At 33.6% G+C, this 19,817-nt stretch overlaps 1 protein-coding gene across 1 annotated transcript; it reads left to right on the forward strand.

Annotated features, from left to right (window-relative positions):
- Positions 1 to 1,171: 1,171 nt before the first annotated feature.
- Positions 1,172 to 1,673, forward strand: LOC111692313 (basement membrane proteoglycan-like; the record flags this gene model as incomplete). The annotated part of the gene is made up of 2 exons (XM_023456244.1): positions 1,172 to 1,288; positions 1,351 to 1,673. Coding segments are annotated over 2 exons (440 nt in total), but the record flags the coding sequence as incomplete, so codon positions are not given.
- Between the last annotated feature and the right edge of the window lie 18,144 nt (positions 1,674 to 19,817).

The raw sequence follows: 19,817 nt of genomic DNA on the forward strand, positions 1-19,817 counted from the left end.
TTTTCGCTTTATTTTTGATATACATATATATATATATCGCAACCCCGCAAGAAAAGTGACACAAGTCCAAATTTTTTGAATTTCTGTTTTTGTGCTGTAAATGTAACAGCAAGATACAAATATTCATATCTTTTTGTTTATTAACTTCGCAGACAACGTTTGTAATATACTGCTATTAACATATGTTCGGCATAGTAGTGAAATAATAATTTAATTTCAAACAAACTTCATCTTTCTTTTCCTTGTCCTGGAAAGTTTATAGTTTTTCAGTTGTCACTTTTCTTGCGGGGGTGCGATATATACATATATATATACAGGGTGTTAATGAATAGGTGTTACAAACGGATATGGTATGTAAAAAATCCAAAAATAAGTGCAGTTTACCTAATAAACATATGTCCTAAAGCGGCTCATTTTCGAGATACAGGGCGTTGAAATTTAAAAATAATAAACTATTTNTTTTCCATCTCTACTAGTAAGTATACATTTTATTCCTACATTTAGACATGTTTTTTCATTATAAAAGAATGACAGTGTATCATATATTCCAACTAGACACAATATTTTATCATTTAACTATGTATGTACTTATATTTAGATTTGAATACATTATTAAATTTATAAGAAATAGTGTATTATACTAAAAGTTATCTTAAACTGAAAATATAATTCTTTAAACAGTACAGGGTATTGCAATATTCAACCGACAAAACAGACGATTTTCTGACTAAAAATAAGAAAATAGGTTCATATTAACTTATATCCGTAATCAAATGGTGTTTTGAGATACAAGATGAAAGAGTTTTATTGCTTTTTCGTTTTATTCTCATTTATTTACTCTATATTTAGGTAAAATACCCGTTTGCGTTTGAAATTCTTTACATTCAATATTTTTTGAGGACCGAGAGGTAATACTGTTCGTAATCATCTACAGGGTAATACTTTCTTTGGAATTATATACACTCTAGTCCTTCCAATTTTTGTTGTTGCTACTAAGCATAAGTATAATTTTTGATTTATTTGCATCTGAGTAGATAATAAATTTTCGTTTCTGTGTATCTTATCTACATAGATGAAAATTATACGATACTATCTGCACACCTCTTTAAATAATTAAATATTGTTATTATAATATATGTGTACATATATTATGTGTTTATATTTCTTACAGATGAAATAGTATGTGAACTTGACGAGTTTCAATGTGATAATAAGAAATGTGTACCGCTGATATGGAGATGTGATTCAAGTGATGATTGTGGCGATGGCAGCGACGAGGTTGGATGCTGTAAGTTTTAATTCTTTAAATAGGAAGTCTTCTTGTATTTAAATATATTTTAATGTTTGCAGCGAAACCAGCAATTTCGAAACTTCCACCACCATTGGTGCACCTTCCACAAAACGATACTCTTAATTTAACCTGTGCAGCCGGGGGAGTTCCTACACCCGTTATAGAATGGATAGTTAACGGGAGTTATATTTTTATCCCTCCAAAATGTGCAATCTCAAGTGTGAATGGTACTGGAAAGTTGATTTGTGAAAATATGCAATTCAGAGATCAAGGAACGTACACGTGTAGAGCGAATAATATCAAGGGTTCAGTTCAAGTTGATACTCTTGTTGTTGTACGGGACCAAAGTTCCTTAGATGGTGAAGATATTAAGAGTAAGTGACAATGGTCTATGTATATGACTATGTTCAGAATATTAAAATCAATATCAATGCATTTGATACAACTGTGACTTGGCCATTCAAAAAAATATTTTCTTGGTTGAAGGGTAAAACATTTGATTTTAATGCATGGCACGTTCATATACACGGCTGAGAAATCCACGTGGTCCATCTGCCTGTACATGGAGTGACAAAGTAAAGTAAAAAAATCGGTGCGATGGACAAGGATGGCTATAGTGAAGACGTTTCATAATTTGAATAGTCCGGGTTAAAAGTGGGAGTGACTATTCAGATTATGCAACATATTCAATATAGCCATCCTTGTCTAACGCACGGACCTCTTTACTTTACTTTATCACTCTCATGTAACGGCAGATGGACCATGTGGATTTTCCAGCCGTGTATAGGTACGCAAGAAAATATTTTCCTATTTCTAGAAAATTATATACTTATTTATTTTAATTTCTACCCACAAATATAATATTTTATTTTAAAAATAAGCATCACTTATAATCAATATTATGATATACTTATGGTAAAATGAATTATGATCTTACAACATAGATTTAATAGATTTTGTATTGTATTTGTAGTTTAATATAAATTTAATTGAAACTTTGTTACTCATACACAGAAACGTGAATAACATATTCACCTACGGTGATTCTCATACCTAATAATAACACGAAGTTTGGGGGGATCTCAGACTTTCCTACTCAAGATTGAAAGTCACGAGGAAGTACCATAGGAATATGAATGTAAGATCGATTGGATATAGGGAATTTTATACACTAAATTTCTTTATGACTAATTGTTTTATAGTGTAGTAAAACTGATAATTAAGGACAAAAGACATTGTTATAGGTATATCTTTTATCATTTCAAATTACTTTTTAATTCCTTTTGATTTTATTGACTTCAGCTTTTAACATGTTGTAACAGAAATACATGCTTTTGTAATATTGATCATAAACCATCTATCTATCTATCTAATAGTTATCTATCTATCTATACAGGGTGATTCAGAACTTATCCAAAAAAATTTGGGAATAGATGCGGCATGAGAAATGGAGTGAATATCGTAAAAAAAATTTGTATAATCCTTATAGTTTCCGAGAAAAAATTATTGAAGTTATAGTACATTCAACGACTACATAGCTGGACAACTGTAATCTCTAACGTTATTCGCAATGCGCATGGAGAGGCACGTGGCCTCAGCGGATTTTGCAATCGTCGTTGAAATAATATTTACCTGTTATCTCTTCAATAGTTTTTTTAGTAGTTACTGTCAAAAATGGGTAGTTAGTGTCAAAAATGATTTGCGTGTATAGCAACTCGGAGTTCATGGATATCGTTTTAATTTATGGTGAAGCATTTGTGATATGGTGAAGCAAGACAACATTTGTGTTAGTTCGTAGAAACTGAGTAAGACGGACCCAAATGTGTTTACACGTTGGTGGATAAAATTTTGAACAATTGTTGTAACATTGGGTATGTCAAATGATTTTATTATTTAAAAACACAAATTAATTGTATTAATTAATAAAGCCAAAAGCAGTTGAATTTGCCGATATAAAATAGGTGCGATAAAATTCTATTTACATATTTCTTTCCTTGCAAAAGTTTTTGTCCGTTTTTATCACACCGCCATGCCGGTCGCATTGTGCTAGGTCAGGTTTTACAGTGGACCAGTTTCCAGTGCCGTACAGAAGTGTATTTTTAAATCATTTTTGAACTGCAGTTTTTGATTTTTTCTTTACAAAATTGTATTTGTAAGGGTCCCCTGTACATCCAGAATTTTTTTTTTTGGATAAGTTCTGAATCACCCTGTATAAAATAATTATGTAGGTAACTTATTTTAAGAATATATTTTCTTTATATTTGAATGTAATTATTTCCCAGGAATATGCTGCATTACTTCTGTGAAAACCGTATACAGGGTGATTCAGTCATAATGTCATTAATTTTAACCACGTATTCGGAAGGCTTAACAAAGACAGAAAATCGAAAAAAGTTAAGCCTTTTAAAAATAAACAAATTACCCCTTAACTCCCGTTAATTCGGCGCCCTACTTCGCAATACACTTTATGACATGGAACGCGCCAGCGGACTACAGAGCGTTCGAACATTGAAGAGAAACAGTTGACTTCCCCAGTTGTATTAAATTCTGCAATTGGCTTCAAAATCAAACTGCGAATCCGAACTTTATTAACAAAGTGCTACCGTACTACTTTTTGAAAAGCAATAAGTACTAATTTTTACCTATCTTTCCTTATAATTAAAGACATTATGACTGAATCACCCTGTACAGTTAATATTTAATAAATATATTTTTATTGTAATTTTATTTCAAAATGCCGATAGTTCTAGATTAATAAAAAAGTTTGTTTGGTTTCGTAATTGATAAAGGCTCAATTAAAGATTAGTATAGTTCATGGGCGTAGCCCTAAGTCTTGCTGCATGCTGTAAGTAAAAAAGTATTACAGGACGCAGTTTCTGTCCATTTTAGCACATACTATACCCTTTGTTCAATAAACTGGCACACTATACGAACACCCCCTCATACACCATTAAAGTTGAAACAAAATAAAAAGTAACAGACGAGACAGTGACGATGTATTCGGTCCTTCCCGTTTCTTCGAATTAACGTGGCAGTTTATTTTTAACGCGTTTGCCATCATATCGTATGTACTACGTGTGAAGACAATTGACGGTAGTAAATTTTTAAAGGAAAGATATAGTATGTAAACAAAACGTGGAGGCTAACCTCTGTTGTCGCCCTTCGTAAGAGCTCCGAACAGGATCGATTTTGATTAAATTTAAGCTGTTCACATACTGTATTTCTTCGTATACTAGGTCAATGTCTGACAATGACTGACACCGATGTTCAGAAATTAAATACACACACTGCTTGAAACAAATAATTATTGTTTGTATTCAATTTAATTATAGTAACATTTTCATTCTTTTTTAGGTTTGTTGGTTTTTTAAAACGGTAAAAATAATTTATTTTCAACATAAATTAGTTTTATTTACAACTATTAGTAACATATCTAAATGCCAATATTGACTAATACAATATTAATAAATCATGTGAAAATTTTTAATTTTTTAAAAACAATTTTGTTCTATAAAATATGCCGACCTTAAAAGAACACATCGTGGCTGGAGAAAAGCAAAAACTGTCTAACTGTTGATTAAAAAAAAATAATAAATGAAAAATTTTTATTTTAAATAATTTTTTTAATGTTCGGCGCTTCGACCACAGTGATATCAAAAAAAGTGGTGAGTTTAAAATAATAAGGCGCTAAATTATACAAAGACAATCTGTTTTCCTAAATTATTTTTCATAACTTAGCATAAACGTAAATCCGTATGCCTTGGTTTGCGTCGTTTAGTGGCGGCATACACAACAATTAAAATGCGATTTAAAAAACTAATTATAATTCGTCTATTTATTTGATAAAAAAGGGAATTTCAGATTGGTATTCAGAGAACATGTACTATTGTCCTTAAAAAATTGAACCCCACTTAAAGTTATACCATGATAATTTCCTAAGACCCATTTCTTGAATTGGAAGCACTATTTCCTATGTTCCTATGAAAACATGACGTCACTTTGTCAAGTTACCATATAAAACTTTAAGAAATAAAAAAGCACCTTTCGATTTTGGCGCTTTCCAGCTTTATTTAAAGACCTACACGAAAATAGAAAAACATTATGAAGGCTCCTCTAATTGAATATGGAATTTTAATATAACGCTTCGTCTTTCAGCAATTATACAGGGTATCCACAAATTTCACCGACAATATTTGTCTGCATACTCACGACGATAAATAAATATGATCTACGAAAAAAAATTAAATAAAAACTTTTTTGTTTTTGAGTTACAGGCCTTCAAAGTTGTCAAAAATAAAACTAATTTAATTAATAACTTCATAACCCTTTTATCGATAGCGATAAAATTTGGGACATTTATTTGGACTATTATGGCTTTAGTCAAATCGATATACTGGGTTTTCTCCGGTTACCTTTCCTTTTTTAGCCATTCACCAACCAGTGGAAACATTGTAAACTTGCATTGGGATCTACATTTCCAAGTTCTTGAGCAGGAGTTAAATGAAATGTCCGAAGAAGTTGCTTTTTTAAAGTTTTGTGAACATTAATTTTACATACATTCAATTGTATTGATATACGGCGGACACGTCATAATTTGCTTGTGTAGTGATGAGAATCATAAAGAAACACGACAATAATGACATTACCTGATAGCCACAGCAATCAACATCTTGTTTTCATCGCTTACTGAACTCAAAGTTTTAAATCCATGACACTTCTAAGCAATCCGAAACGTACAGACCTTCAAATAATGCCACTTTTCTCAAGAATGGCTTTCTGTAGGCGCTTTTTACAAGGGACAATATTTTTTTTAAATGAAACGACCTTTTCAATATTGCTGCCCATTTTAAAAAAATACGTCCACTGTAAAAGTTTTGACCTTTAAAAGGGAGATGTAACCGGAGAAAACTATCGCCCAGTATATCGATTTGACTAAAGCTTTAAGAAATAATACGCCATAATAGTCCAAATATATGTGCAAAATTTTAACGCGATCTGTAAAAGGGTTATGAAGTTATTAATTAAATTATTTTATTTTTAACAACTTTGAAAGCTTGTAACTCAAAAACCAAAAATTTTTTATTTAACTTTTTTTTCGTAGACTGTTTTTATTTATCGTCCTGAATATGCAGACAAACGTTGTCGGTGAAATTTGCGGACACCCTATATTTCAATAGAATAAGAGTCCAATGGTGTATGACTGGAATTGGATTCCAATAGTGTGAAAATATTTCAGCTTCATGGTAATGAAGAGATTATAGTTGCCGAAAGATGAAAAATCGCATTGAAAAATCTGATTTTAAATTCGAATAGAAAAGAGAAAATAACCTTCGTAATGTGTTTTCTATGAACTCTTCAAATAAATTCGGGAAACGATAAAATTGAAATCCGAAATTTAGTTTTTTTCTTCGAAAAACTGACCAAGATATTTTCTAATTTGAAATGCTGTGTATGTGGATGTAATACATTTTTGATTAATGATTTGATATACGATAATTTGTTTTTACGACAGAGAAATAAACAAAAACATATTTTCTGTGTTGGACTATTATTTAATAATAGAGAACTGTGGTGACCCCACTTTATTGAAACTGACAATGGATTCGTTGTGACGTTTAAAAATTAATAGCCCAGTCGCTATGTACATTTGAAATTGCATTAATTCAATATCACAATTTTCTTTTTCTAATTATTGGGAGAGGGGACCGTTGCGTTGGTAGTCTAAATCTAGATTTTTGGGATTCCACCCCTATAATGTCAGTCCGAGTATAAACCGTCATTATGAATTTAAGGGTAACTGCTTTTATTAAATATTAAATACATTTCAGCTTTTGACTAAAACTGGCGTCCTGAAGATGTCGTAACAAAAATGACGAAACGTAGACAAAATGTAATAGTTTTTTTATTATATTTTCTGACTTAATCCAAATCATAAGAAAAGAAAAAAGAAAATTGTTGAATCAAATTAATGCGATATCAATTATTTTATTTTGGACATAGCAACTGGGTGTAAGTATTAAAGACAATTTGAGTATCTTTTAGAACTATTAAAACAATTTTTTCTTTATTTTTTTGTATTAATTAAAAACAAAATAATTGGTATACCTGAGACATCTAGAATATTATTTAATTAATTATATTTTCAGATGCAACATTATGCAGATAAGTTTAATCAATTCCAGTGTAATAATAAGAAATGTATACCTGAGATATGGAAGTGCGATTTGCGCGAGGATTGTGACCACGGTTCTGACGAAATCGGTTGTCAAGATCGTAAATGCGGAATTAGTAAATTTTAGTGTAAAAACATGAAATGTATCCCGCCTCAATTGAGATGTGATGGGGTTAGTGACTGTGGAGATGGTTCCGACGAAATCGACTGCCAAAGTCGTAAATGCGGGCTTGGTCAATTTCAGTGTAAAAACATGAAATGTATCCCGCCTCAATGGAGATGTGATGGGGAACATGACTGTGAAGATGATTCCGACGAAATCGACTGTCAAAATCATAAATGTAAGCTTGGTGAATTTCAGTGTACATGAGATGTATCCATAGAAAATGGAATATTAACATAGAATGAAATCTGATATACTACAACCTATACCATTTGCATACCTAACATTCCACTGTAACTTCGGCTTCCATATCGTAAGATGGTGCTATTTAGTTTTTGTGATTTCAAACGCAGGTAATGCAGGTATCATTTTGTTTTGATTTTGACCCTTGTTTATGTACTTTTGACGTTTGTCATATGTTAATACGTTTGATTATTGTCTGCCAAATAAAAAGTTATATAGTTAAACCACAGCAAAATTAAACCTGATGGCCGTATATTTATGTCAACACCAAATAATCCTGGTCCATCAACCAGTTCTACCTTTGTACATTTTGGTAAGTATATTTTCATGAATACAGAGTTTAAGTAGTCAACATTCATGTATTTTAATTTTCATAAAAAGCATATTTTAGTATCACATTTAGCTGTATTTCTATTTTAGGTGATGAAAATAATGAATTGGGTGCAATTCAGTACCGTCAGACATCTGAAAATTCTCAAATAAGGTTAAATGATCCTGTAGCACGCAGTATGTAATATTAATGAGTTAATGTAATATCAGTTTTTATTTGCCGTTTTTTCAGAACATGGTTTGTTGAAAAATGTTGGTGTACATAAGAGTTCACAACTGTCTCCTATCTCCAGAATTCTGTATAAGCAAGCTTTGTATTACGAGAAGAAAGCTTCCATACTCTCCAAACGGAAAATGGATTGACAACGTAAAATCCAAACTATCGAAAAATGGTCAAAAGAAAAATGCTTTCAAAATTTGACCAAACAATTTAACCATCCTGCAGTTCACTTTTTCAAAAGACAGGTTGAATCATTTGGCAAAAAGGCTAAAGGTAGAAGATTTGACATTGAAGATAAATTTCTTGCCCTTGCCCTTTACAAGCAGAGTAACGCAGCATACAAATTACTATCCTCTTTGTTTATTTTACCTTCAAGAGTAACTTTACAAAAAGTGTTGTCAAGAATTCCCATTTCTTCGGGAATTCATGATGCTGTTTTTAAAGTTTTAAGTTCAGCTAGTAAAAAAATTAAACCCAACAATAAGTTCTGTGTACTAATGTTTGATGAAAAGTCAGTTGAGCCTAATTTACATTATAATCAATTTCTGGATGAGGTTGATGGCCTTGAAGATTTTGTCGGGGAAAAGTTTGAAAAAATTGCAAATTATGTTCAGGTAAGGCAGCCATAAATACGTCATATACCGGGTGACCACTAGATTACTACCCAAGCTCTAGCTTAGGCACGAAAAAAGATATCGATTTAAAATTTTTGGCATGCGTATCATTGAATTTGATGCAAAATTTAATAAAAACAACTGACCGCCACTTCCTATTTGACCGAAAATGCCATAAACTTTGTTATTTCATATGGAACTCCTTGTATATTATTTTTGTTTTCAATTCTGCTGAAGAAACTAACACTAAAATATGTATTATGTCCTATACCTATCTTTGTCAGTTTCCGAGAAAATTGCGCTTTAAAATGGCTAATTTGTCATTTATAAAATCCTTTTGAAAGAAAACAAACGAAGAAAGGGACAAAGTTATATGGTATCTTTAACTTATTTTAGAAGTACTAAAGTCTGATATCATAAAAATGTTGCACTTCCGGCACATCCGGAATAGATATTTTAATGAAACGAAAAAAATATTTAAAAAGAAATGATAATATATCCAAAGCTTTATAAAAAATGTTTTTTATATTGCAAGAGGGTACACACTTAAAATAGAATCTTTATTTTATAAGATTTGTATGCAAGATCACATATAAATAAAATACTTATAAGGTTTGTTCCAACGGTTGCGGTTGCAGGTAGTTTGTGAATTGTCAATTTCCGCAGTTGATTGTTGTGATCTTTTAAAATATACATTTTATCTTAATAATAATGAGTACTAACATTTTGAAGTGAAATAATACTTTTTATCGGATTTGTTAATATATAAGCTGATACAATTTAATATCTAGAGATATTAGTAGATAAACAACAGTAGTTTCTCTGCATTTTACTTGGTACTCGTAAAATTGTTATTTCAATCAGTTAATTATATTAATTAATAAATAAAGATTGCATGGCTTGGACATAATTATATTCTTTATGATTAATCTCTGGCCATAAAATAACTTCATTTTGAGTTCCGACAATTTGAAAATGGCCTGCAGCTGTTGGAACAATCTTATGAATTTGTTAAGTTATGTAAATATAAGAAAATTGGTAGTACATAACATATTTTTACTCAGAATAATTTAGATAAGTAAGTCTTAGTATTAAATATGTCCTTTCCGTTGTAATGAACCATTTCTAGTTTATATAATAAATTGTTTTGTATTTCATAAAATATTTTTTTATTCCTTTAAACAAATGGGGTTCTGGTATGTTTATGCTTTTCCTTTATATTTAAAAGTTTAAATATATATATTAAAGTATGGACAATTTAAACAAGGTAGATTTCTTTACTTTAATATATATTTAAACTTTTAAATATAAAGGAAAAATATTTAATAATAATTAATACCCATGGGCAACAATAAATACTGCACTTAAATTAGGCAACCAAATGTACATATACATATCTACGGTTGCCTACATTATGCATTTGTTAGGCTTCCAAATCACCAGAGGCGCTGTGGTAATGGTTTAGTGGATTATTTAGGGAGATTTCGTTCTATCTTGTATATTATTTTTTCTATGGATGTATCCCGAACCCGTCAGAATGGAGATGTGATTCAGAAAACGATTGTGAGATGGGGCCGACGACATAAATTGTGGAACAAATGGTCCTGTCTAGAATATAATATTTTTTAGTCTAAAATAGAATTTTAATTTCTATAATTGTAAAATCGAGAAAATTTCTTTCAAATGATAATACAATAATAACAATACAAAAAATAAATATATATCATAGCACACATACTCTTCTTCAGTTTTCTTATTCTACTTTAATTCAGTTAAATATATCACCTTGGTAAATTATTAAAATAGTATTTAGAATAACGCATTTTTGTTTTTATAACCTCTATAAATGTAAATAATGTATTATTTCAGCAAAAATAAAACCATTACACATGCTTTTTTATTGCATTTTAAAAGTATTAAAGCTAATTCAAATAAATGCAATTATTTTTTAATAATCTTATCAAATGATGTCATACAATGTTCTTCGCTACCATCAATAATCTAGGTAAGCAAAATATATCTAACCCAACAGACTCCTTACTGCTGATGTTGTGGGAAGCCACTACTCTATGGACTATATGCTCCAACTAGTATTGAATTACACCACGACAATAGTAAACAGTATTATCCAAAATAAAAACTGAAAATGGTATGCCTAATAACTTCAGGTATAACTATACTATACTATGTACTGAATTTATTAATTAATGCAATGATTCAAGGAAATATTCTTACAGTCCTATTATCACCATTGACAAAGACTAATCACGTAAAAAACAGGAGATGCAAAGATATCTTTTTGTTTTCATATTTTGCTTGTTTACTTCAGGCAGCTTCCCTTCTCATCTTTTTATCATGATGCTGACACCGCGCATTATAAATTAAATTCTAACAACGCCAACGGTTTCATACACCAGTTATGTAGGAATATTATATAACATTGTCTAAGCTAGGAGATCTGTATAAAACCTCTTTGAAAAGTATAAGAAGGTTAAAAAACCTTGTGGGAAGAACATTTGGACTGTATTTTTGCACAAAGAAAAATGCTCAGACCCACAGGAGTCAAGATAAGAAAGAGGATGGGAGAAATATAAATTATAGGTAGAAATAGGCACAGTGAATAAAATTTTTTAGAAATATTTTTAATAAAACCTTGTTAATACAAGAAAAACTTAAAAAATTAATAATTAAAAAATAAAAAAAATCAACGAAAATTAGGTAAAACATAATTTCGGATTTTTTGAAAATTTGTCGACCACTTCATTAATAAAATCTTCATGGTTGTCAAAAATAAGCTTTCTGTGTATACTCATCATTGCTAGGCCATTGAAACAATTTGTACTCAGTGGCGGCTCGTCAGGTGACGCAAGTGACGCACCGCTTCACCTAAAATTTTCGTTTGGTTGTGCAATTTAAAATTTTTAATATTATATCAATTTTATAATTTAGGTATAATTCTATATTGAAAAAGTATTGTGTTTGTTTTTTTAATACGCAGAAGTAAACATAATAGTTGCGCGGTGAACGCCTTCTAAAAAAACATTGCCTTCGTTGAGCACGAACATCAACCTCGTACATACCATATAACGTATAGTATACTCAAGTGACGCAGATTGAAATCAGTATGTATTCTGCTTCTCTTCGTAGCGTTGTTTACGGCGGTTGTCATGGCAACGAGGCGGCCAACTCGGGATTAAACTACGGCGTGGGGGAACGACTGACGCAGAAATTGAAACAGCATCGCCCATCACCTGCCACCTGCCTTTCTTTAACAGCTTATATGCAGAGAGCGGACAATTTGTGTCTTTAACCTTGAACACAGATATGTCATTCATAAACCTAGATACATTATCCATGACGCAGTGGCGTGTCGGGTATGCATCGGAAATTTACGTGATAATTCACGAAAATTCCACGGTACATACATTTTTAGGAGTTATAAAATATTTAGAAAATCAGAAATTGTATACTACATATTTATTAAATAAAGTTCGGTTAAAAATAGTGTCGTTCTTTTAATTGGAAATTAGGAGTCAATGTAACGAATAGCCTCAGGCGACGCACATGATAGAATAGTCCAACTCACGCTCCATTCATAACAGGGCTGCAGTTTGAATTCTGACCAATAGGAATTCGATAAACGCAACCGATGTCGACGGATGGACTAGAGATGGGCGCGAGTGTCATTTCATTTCTTTAGAACTAAATTAACTTAATTATTTTCTCGTTATTTAACCTGTTCACATGATTTATGGATTTTAAATAAAGGGTACAAATCTTCGCGAGGATAATACGATATATTTGCTATACATAATAATTATATTTTGCATGGTTTATACACAATACATTTTTGAACGCGTACACATCTCTACCAAAATTTGACCTATTCTTCGGGTTAAAGACACACATTGTCCGCTATCTACATATGATACGCGTCGCCCAGTGCACGATTATAACGGTTCTTAGTTAATATATGTTTTGTATAATAATTGTAGAAATGTTTCTTATCCAGCATGTATTTTATTGGAAATGCCATTTTCTAGATGGAAAATTAGGACAAAAAGGATTTTTTAAATTGCGAGAGACCTGTGCCTTATTCTCTCGATATGGAAAAAAGGGGAAGTCAGAAGACAACGTGTACCTACGCTCGAAAGTCTGGGAATTAATGGTATTCAGAGTATTAGTGGTTGTGTGTTGTGTGGAAGTGTTCATTTAAAAAAACTTTTCTGTTTAATTGTCGGTGTAAAGTCGGGCGCGTGGAATAAGAAGGGATTTAACAATTTTGGGAACGTCACGCAAGGCTGTCGTAACCACAAAGCTTCTTTCGAACATACATGTACGGTGTGCGTTAATGTTCGCAGAAGTCCACAAGCCGAACTAATATTTCTATTTTCTATAAAGTCTAACGTCAGTTTTTCGGTAATGTTGCAATTTTTTTTCATTTTAGTCAATCAATGAATATGCTTCACCTATTCTCAATGTCACGAGCCGCCACTGATTTGTACCACAGTAACCATAGTATTTCTCAGCCAGGTTATTATTCTTCTTAAGCTGCTAAACGATTGCCCTACAGTACATGTTGTGCACGGTAGAGCAATTAAAATTTAAAATATTTTCTTATGAAAGTTTTTGTACTTTTTTCGAATTTCTAGGGGAGGCAGCATTAAACAAAGCATTAAAGAAGCAGCTGCATATGCATCTCTATAAGGTTTCTATTGTGCAAGAGTTACGTCCTCCTGATCACAACTAACGAGTGCGATATTGTGGATGGTTTAATGAACATTTAAATGACGATAATTTCTTAGATCAAACCTTTTAATACGCTGAGTCATAGGTAAATTTTTATCTGGTTATGTAAACAGTCAGAATTATAGAATTTGGGCTCTAGAAAATCCGTACAATTTTATTGAAAATATGTTATCTTCAGAAGATAGGTATTAGTAGCAGTTTCAAGAAGACGTGTAATAGGCACATTTTTTTCCGAGAAGTAATAAATGGAAAAAGATACCCTAACATTTTACAACAAACCCGGGAATTAATGCATGACGATAAACTGCGGCATGGGTACTTTCCAGATGGAGTTACAGCACATACTGCAGCAAAAACTATCTTCCGGAAGATATCTTCAGGAATTTTATGGTGTTGGATTGGTTACTAAGGATTTAAACATCCACATACTTGAAGAGCTAGAAGCAGCAATTGAACGTGAAGAAACATTATAAGTTCGATTCAATTTGAACGCATTTTTAAGTGCATGAAACATAGAGTAAATTTATGTTTGGGATTATCTATTATAAACTTGATTGATATAATAAATTTTTGTTAGCTGAGTAAAAAATTTTGTGTTTATGATAGCTTTGTAAGGTAAATTAATATGTCTGTAGTTTATATTTAAATACTGAAAAAAATAAAGTACGGACAAATGTTTGTGTTTTATTAACAACATTTTCATTATCTCTGAATGAAAGTGGATTACTAAAGAACCTATATTTTTTAAAATGACAACCTCTTTCAATCAAAAAAAACTTTTTTAAAATAGAATTAGATGAAAATTCAAAATATCTTAAGGAATATGATTATTTTGTAAGTAAGGATGTAATAAATTAAAAGTAAAAAAACCTTTTTAAAAAACAAGCTTTTATTTAAATGCGCTAGAAAGAAAAAAAATAAACTTTAACTTTAAAACTTTTACTATCAACTTATAACGTCATTACACAATTTATATGTTATAAAAGCTTGTCGCGAGATTTAAGTTCTCGTATTTACTTAGTTTGAATTATTTAAATGCGCTAAAAAGAAACAATCTATGTAAATACGAGTACTTAAATCTCGCGACAAGCTTTTATAACATATAAACTGTGTAATGACGTTATAAGTTGATAGTAAAGGTTTTAAAGTTAAAGTTTATTGTTTTCTTTTTAGCGCATTTAAATAAAAGCTTGTTTTTTAAAAAGGTTTTTTTACTTTTAATTTATTTTTTACTTTTTAGTTATCGCTGGACACGTCCCTCAGTCTGTTCATCTCAATCAACGCATCATTATTGCAAGGTCGTTTGCCGGTTAATTTCGAACAGTCTAGCTCTTCAATAAGGAGACCTTCTAATGATTTTACCCTACTTAAGGCCACGTATGCTTGACCGGCAGTGAAGAGCTTCGAGCCTAAGTATGCAACGGCATGGTCGACGGACTACCCTGCATTTGGTGTACTGTGCAAGCCCAACATAATATAATTGGCAGCATTCTTCGTTCTGCAGTGCCGTGACTATATTTTGCTGGAAATTGCACAGACTTGGGTTGAATAAGGTGAACACCGTCTTTACCGAAGTCTATTCGGCCGGATGGTATGTCAGTTTCATACATTTGTGCTCTCCGGAAGCAGGGCCATATGATTTCTGTGATATGGCCAATGGCACCATTCACCAGACCTTTGGACACATCTAGGTACATTGTAACGCAACATCACCTTGGCCCCAACGAATATTTCTAACTCCTTAGGTAGCCCTCCTGTCCTTGTTTATGTCTGATGGTATAATTTCACCCCGGTGCCCTGAGGCGGTACGTTCACGAAATCATATTACGAGGTTTGTCCGGAAAATACGTATAAAAAAATCGGGGCGACGTGTCAAGACGTTGTGGAGGGGTGGCCCGGTGGTCCCCCCTCGTTATGCAATCCCCTCAACGCTCAGTTCGAGCCAGAGCGTTCTGCGAGTAAGTAGGAGTTTACGTCTGCCTGTTGAAAGTAACGAATTCGGGTTTATGTTCTTAAAGACCGTCGATTGACAATTAGAATGATAGCTGAGGATCTGTCAATCCCCAAAACAATCGTCCACGAAATTCTGACTGAAAAACTTAAAATGAAAAAATTGTGTGCGAAAATCGTTCCGAAGCTGTTGACTCCAGAACAGAAAGCAAGGAGGGTTGCTTGCTGTGAGGATTGGTTGGAAGCAGAGGAAAGGCAGGACTTTCTCAACCGGGTCATCACTGGAGACGAGTCTTGGTTCTATGAATTCGATGTGGAGCTGAAATCTCAAAGCAAGGAGTGGAAGCAAGCAGGGGAACCAAGAACAAAAAAGTCGCGAAAATCAAGGTCCAATGTGAAAACAGTGTTGATTGTTTTCTTTGATTCTAGGGGCATTGTTCATCAGGAATTTGTCCCTCCTGGCCAGACAGTGACCGGAAATTTCTACGTTGAAGCTTTGAGACGTCTCAGAGCTCGTGTGCTCACACGTCTCTCGTTGTGCGTGACTTTTTGGCCCGAAGCTCAATCACCGTGACAGAACATCCACCTTATTCACCCGATTTAGCCCCTTGCGACTTCCTCCTGTTCCCAAAATGCAAAACGGTGCTTCGGGGGCGGCACTTGGGGAATGTGGAAGCCATCAAGGCAGCAACGACACGGCAACTGAAGAGCCTCACAACTGAAGACTTTCCGCGATCTTATCAACAGTGGAAACGGCGTTGGCAGAAGTGTCTCAGGGGGAGTACTTTGAAGGAGACCATATTGAAATACCCGAATAATTGTAAAATAAAGTTATTATTCCACTTTTATACGTATTTTCCGGACAAACCTCGTACACCTTGATGCCATTCAGTCCTCGGCACGGCCTCACCTTGACTTGGGGGCTTGGAGGAATGCGCCACTTGTTTCAACTTGAAGCTTACTTTTGCCTTACGAAACACAGTTCCGGGTTTGATTTTGGAGGTATCCTTCTCCTAGACAGGTTGCAAACCAATGCTATGGACGCCTATCTCACCAAATTACACAAGTCAAAGTTAACTAACCGTTCCTACAGACTTGAACAATTCGATCTCAATATCATAATCGAGGATTCCAAAAACCTCAGTATACACCAACATTTCAGAAGGATTGAATAACGGAGTTTATGTTCAACATCTTATTTTTTTAAAACTCGCATTAGTATTCTCTGTAAGTCTTTTCATTTGATACCCATATTGTAGGCAAGCATTAGAAATAATTAGTCCGCCATCTTGGGCGTTCCACCATGTTGGATTTAGAATAACGTCACACAGCTAATCATGTATTGTCATCCAAACCGAATGTGTATACAAAATTTTAACTCAATCGGTTGAAGATATCTGCTGCAAAATTGAGTTTTAAACTTTAAAAGTCTGCCATATTGGATTTAGAGTGACGTCACTTTATTTTTCGAGTTATTCTTAGCAAGCCCTTTCATTTGATACTCATATTGTAGGAGTGCATTAAAAAAATAATTAGTCCGCCATCTTGCATGTGCCGCCATGTTGGATTTAGAATGACGTCACACAGTTAACCATGCATTGTCATCCAAACTGAACATGTATACAAAATTTCAGCTCAATCGATTGTGGATATCTGCTTCAAAATTAAATAGCAAGATTCCACCCGAACAAACATATTACATACATTGCAAGTTTAATAATAGTATACACGGTCGGAAAGTCTCCATGGTTCATCGTTCATCGATAAGATCCACTTCTTATTTGTGGAAGGGCGAAATGGGCGGTGACTATTATACGCCTTCATTATAGCCATCTTTCTCTATCGCACGGATTGCTATGACTTACTTTATCGCTCTCATGTAACGGTCGATGAACGATGGGGACTTTCCGACCCTGTATTCAACAACAAGGTTTGAAAACGACTCTTTGCACACGAGCGAGACATATTGGTGGACCAAGGCGAGGTCCACAAGTCGGGCGAGTGTGCAAAGAGGTTTTCAAACGAGTTTTTTACGATACTTTTTATACGACTGCAAACAGAGACCACAAAAATCAAATTTTAATTCAAATCGTTTTTATTACTAAAATTGCCAACGCATTAACAAAATAAATTAAATACTACTTTTAATTTTACTAGTTTTTATTAAGAAAATTGATAACGCATTAACAAACGAAACTAATATTTAATATTTATGGCAACATTTGAACATTCCTTCAAGGTTATGCTGGGAAAAGCAGTATTATTGTGCACCTTGTTTTCGGTAATAGAGAATATTTTTGGTGTCGTGTTTTTAGTGCAGTTTTTCAGCGTGTGGTCGTTGTTTTCTTGTTGTATTCCAGTAGACGATCGTTGTTCTGGTTCTGTGACACTTTTTCGAAACTTCCTTTTTATTTCTCAAACAGTCATCAACGTAGCCTTTGGCAACTTTACTGGATTTCCACCCTCCATGGCGCTTGAGGGCAAGCAGATTTGAACCAGAATTGACTAAAATTGTGGCCGATGAACGCCGAAAACAATGTCCCGTGTAACTTTCTGGATTCTCTAGCATCAAAAACTTGGCGATTTCCTTAGCCATGTTTTCAATTTTGTTGATGCCAACGTTTTGGCTTGAACATTTTCCGTTTTGATAGTTTAAAAAAAACCTGCCTGTCTTCAGATTAGGAGGACGAAGAGCACAGTACTTTTTTAAGATAGTGTAAAGGTTTCCTGTAATTGTAAAACACCTTGGTACCTTTGTTTTTGTATTCTTCAGTTTAATCAGCATAGCACTGCCGAAATCTTTGGTGTCTTCTATTTTGAGATAACATAATTCCTCCCTTCGACATGCCCCAGATAGTCCAACTGCCACCACCGCCTTGATAAGTAAATATTTGTCGTCTGATGCTTTCGTCAAAAACCGGCAAAAATCATCTTCTGTGAGGATTTGGGACTTCTTTGGGACGTAGTTTTCGGATTTTCGTTTGATTAGCGCTTGCAACTTTTTATAGCTTCCAAGATCTATGTTGTGATTGGCACTTAACGTTGACTTGAGCATCGAAAAAATCGTCCACAACGTCGAAGATTTATATTTCTTAGATAGTTCTTCAAAATACACCATTACTGCGTTTTCTGAGAAAGTTTGGACATTTTTGGCTAGTCGCCAGTCCATAAATCGGCTTAACTCAGCTTCATACCTGCTTCTGGATTTTGTGGGCAGCAGTTCCGAACATATTTCGCTTGCTTTCTGTAAAATCTCTTCAGAATCACACATTTTCACACCCAAACTTCGGGAATTCAACAATTTTTGAAGTATCTAATCAACAAAATAAAGGAGCCGTGACGGTTGCTATGAAACTCAGCCAACTTGAAACATTGCATAATTTGGGTGACAACATCAAACAAAAATCACAATCTGGAGACGCGTGTGCAAAGATAACATAACCGTGTGCAAAATGTTTAGCACACGGCGTGTTCAAAATACCGTTTTCAGAGCGTGTTTTCCGTGCGCAAAACCCCCTTTTGCAAGGCAGTCGTATAAAAAAGCTTGTAAAATGTAATTTCCTATTGAAAAAAGAAACACATTTTGCAAATTAAAGTTCAATGTTTTAAAGAATTGTAATATATATTCCACTGGACTCATCTTCTGTTTTTAGGGTATTTTGTGTTAATCACTGACTCCATTGTAAGTTTGGTAACCTAACAGTCGCGGTCACGTGGGACTTAGACATTTATCCCCTCCTGGGAGCTGTATGACCTTGTCGCTGGTGGAGGGGCTTAAGTAGCTACAGTGAACCCAAGAGCTAAACCGGCGGGAGTTTTATACTCCTGGCAGGGTCACCCAAGCCGGAAAGGTCGAGGGAGAGTAGTGAAAACTAAGAAACAGCTCAGCTACCCAAGCCAAGGTGGAAACGCATCGTGCCGAGGGCTGAATGGTGCGGGGGTAGGTAAAAATGTCGCATCGCAAACGATCTCTTTGGGGAACCTGGCGCACCCCATCGTATTTAGCCTTCCNGAATTGTAATATATATTCCACTGGACTCATCTTCTGTTTTTAGGGTATTTTGTGTTAATCACTGACTCCATTG

This window comes from Anoplophora glabripennis, unplaced genomic scaffold (assembly GCF_000390285.2).
Source record: "Anoplophora glabripennis isolate ALB-LARVAE unplaced genomic scaffold, Agla_2.0 scaffold1017, whole genome shotgun sequence".
NCBI lineage: Eukaryota > Metazoa > Arthropoda > Insecta > Coleoptera > Cerambycidae > Anoplophora > Anoplophora glabripennis.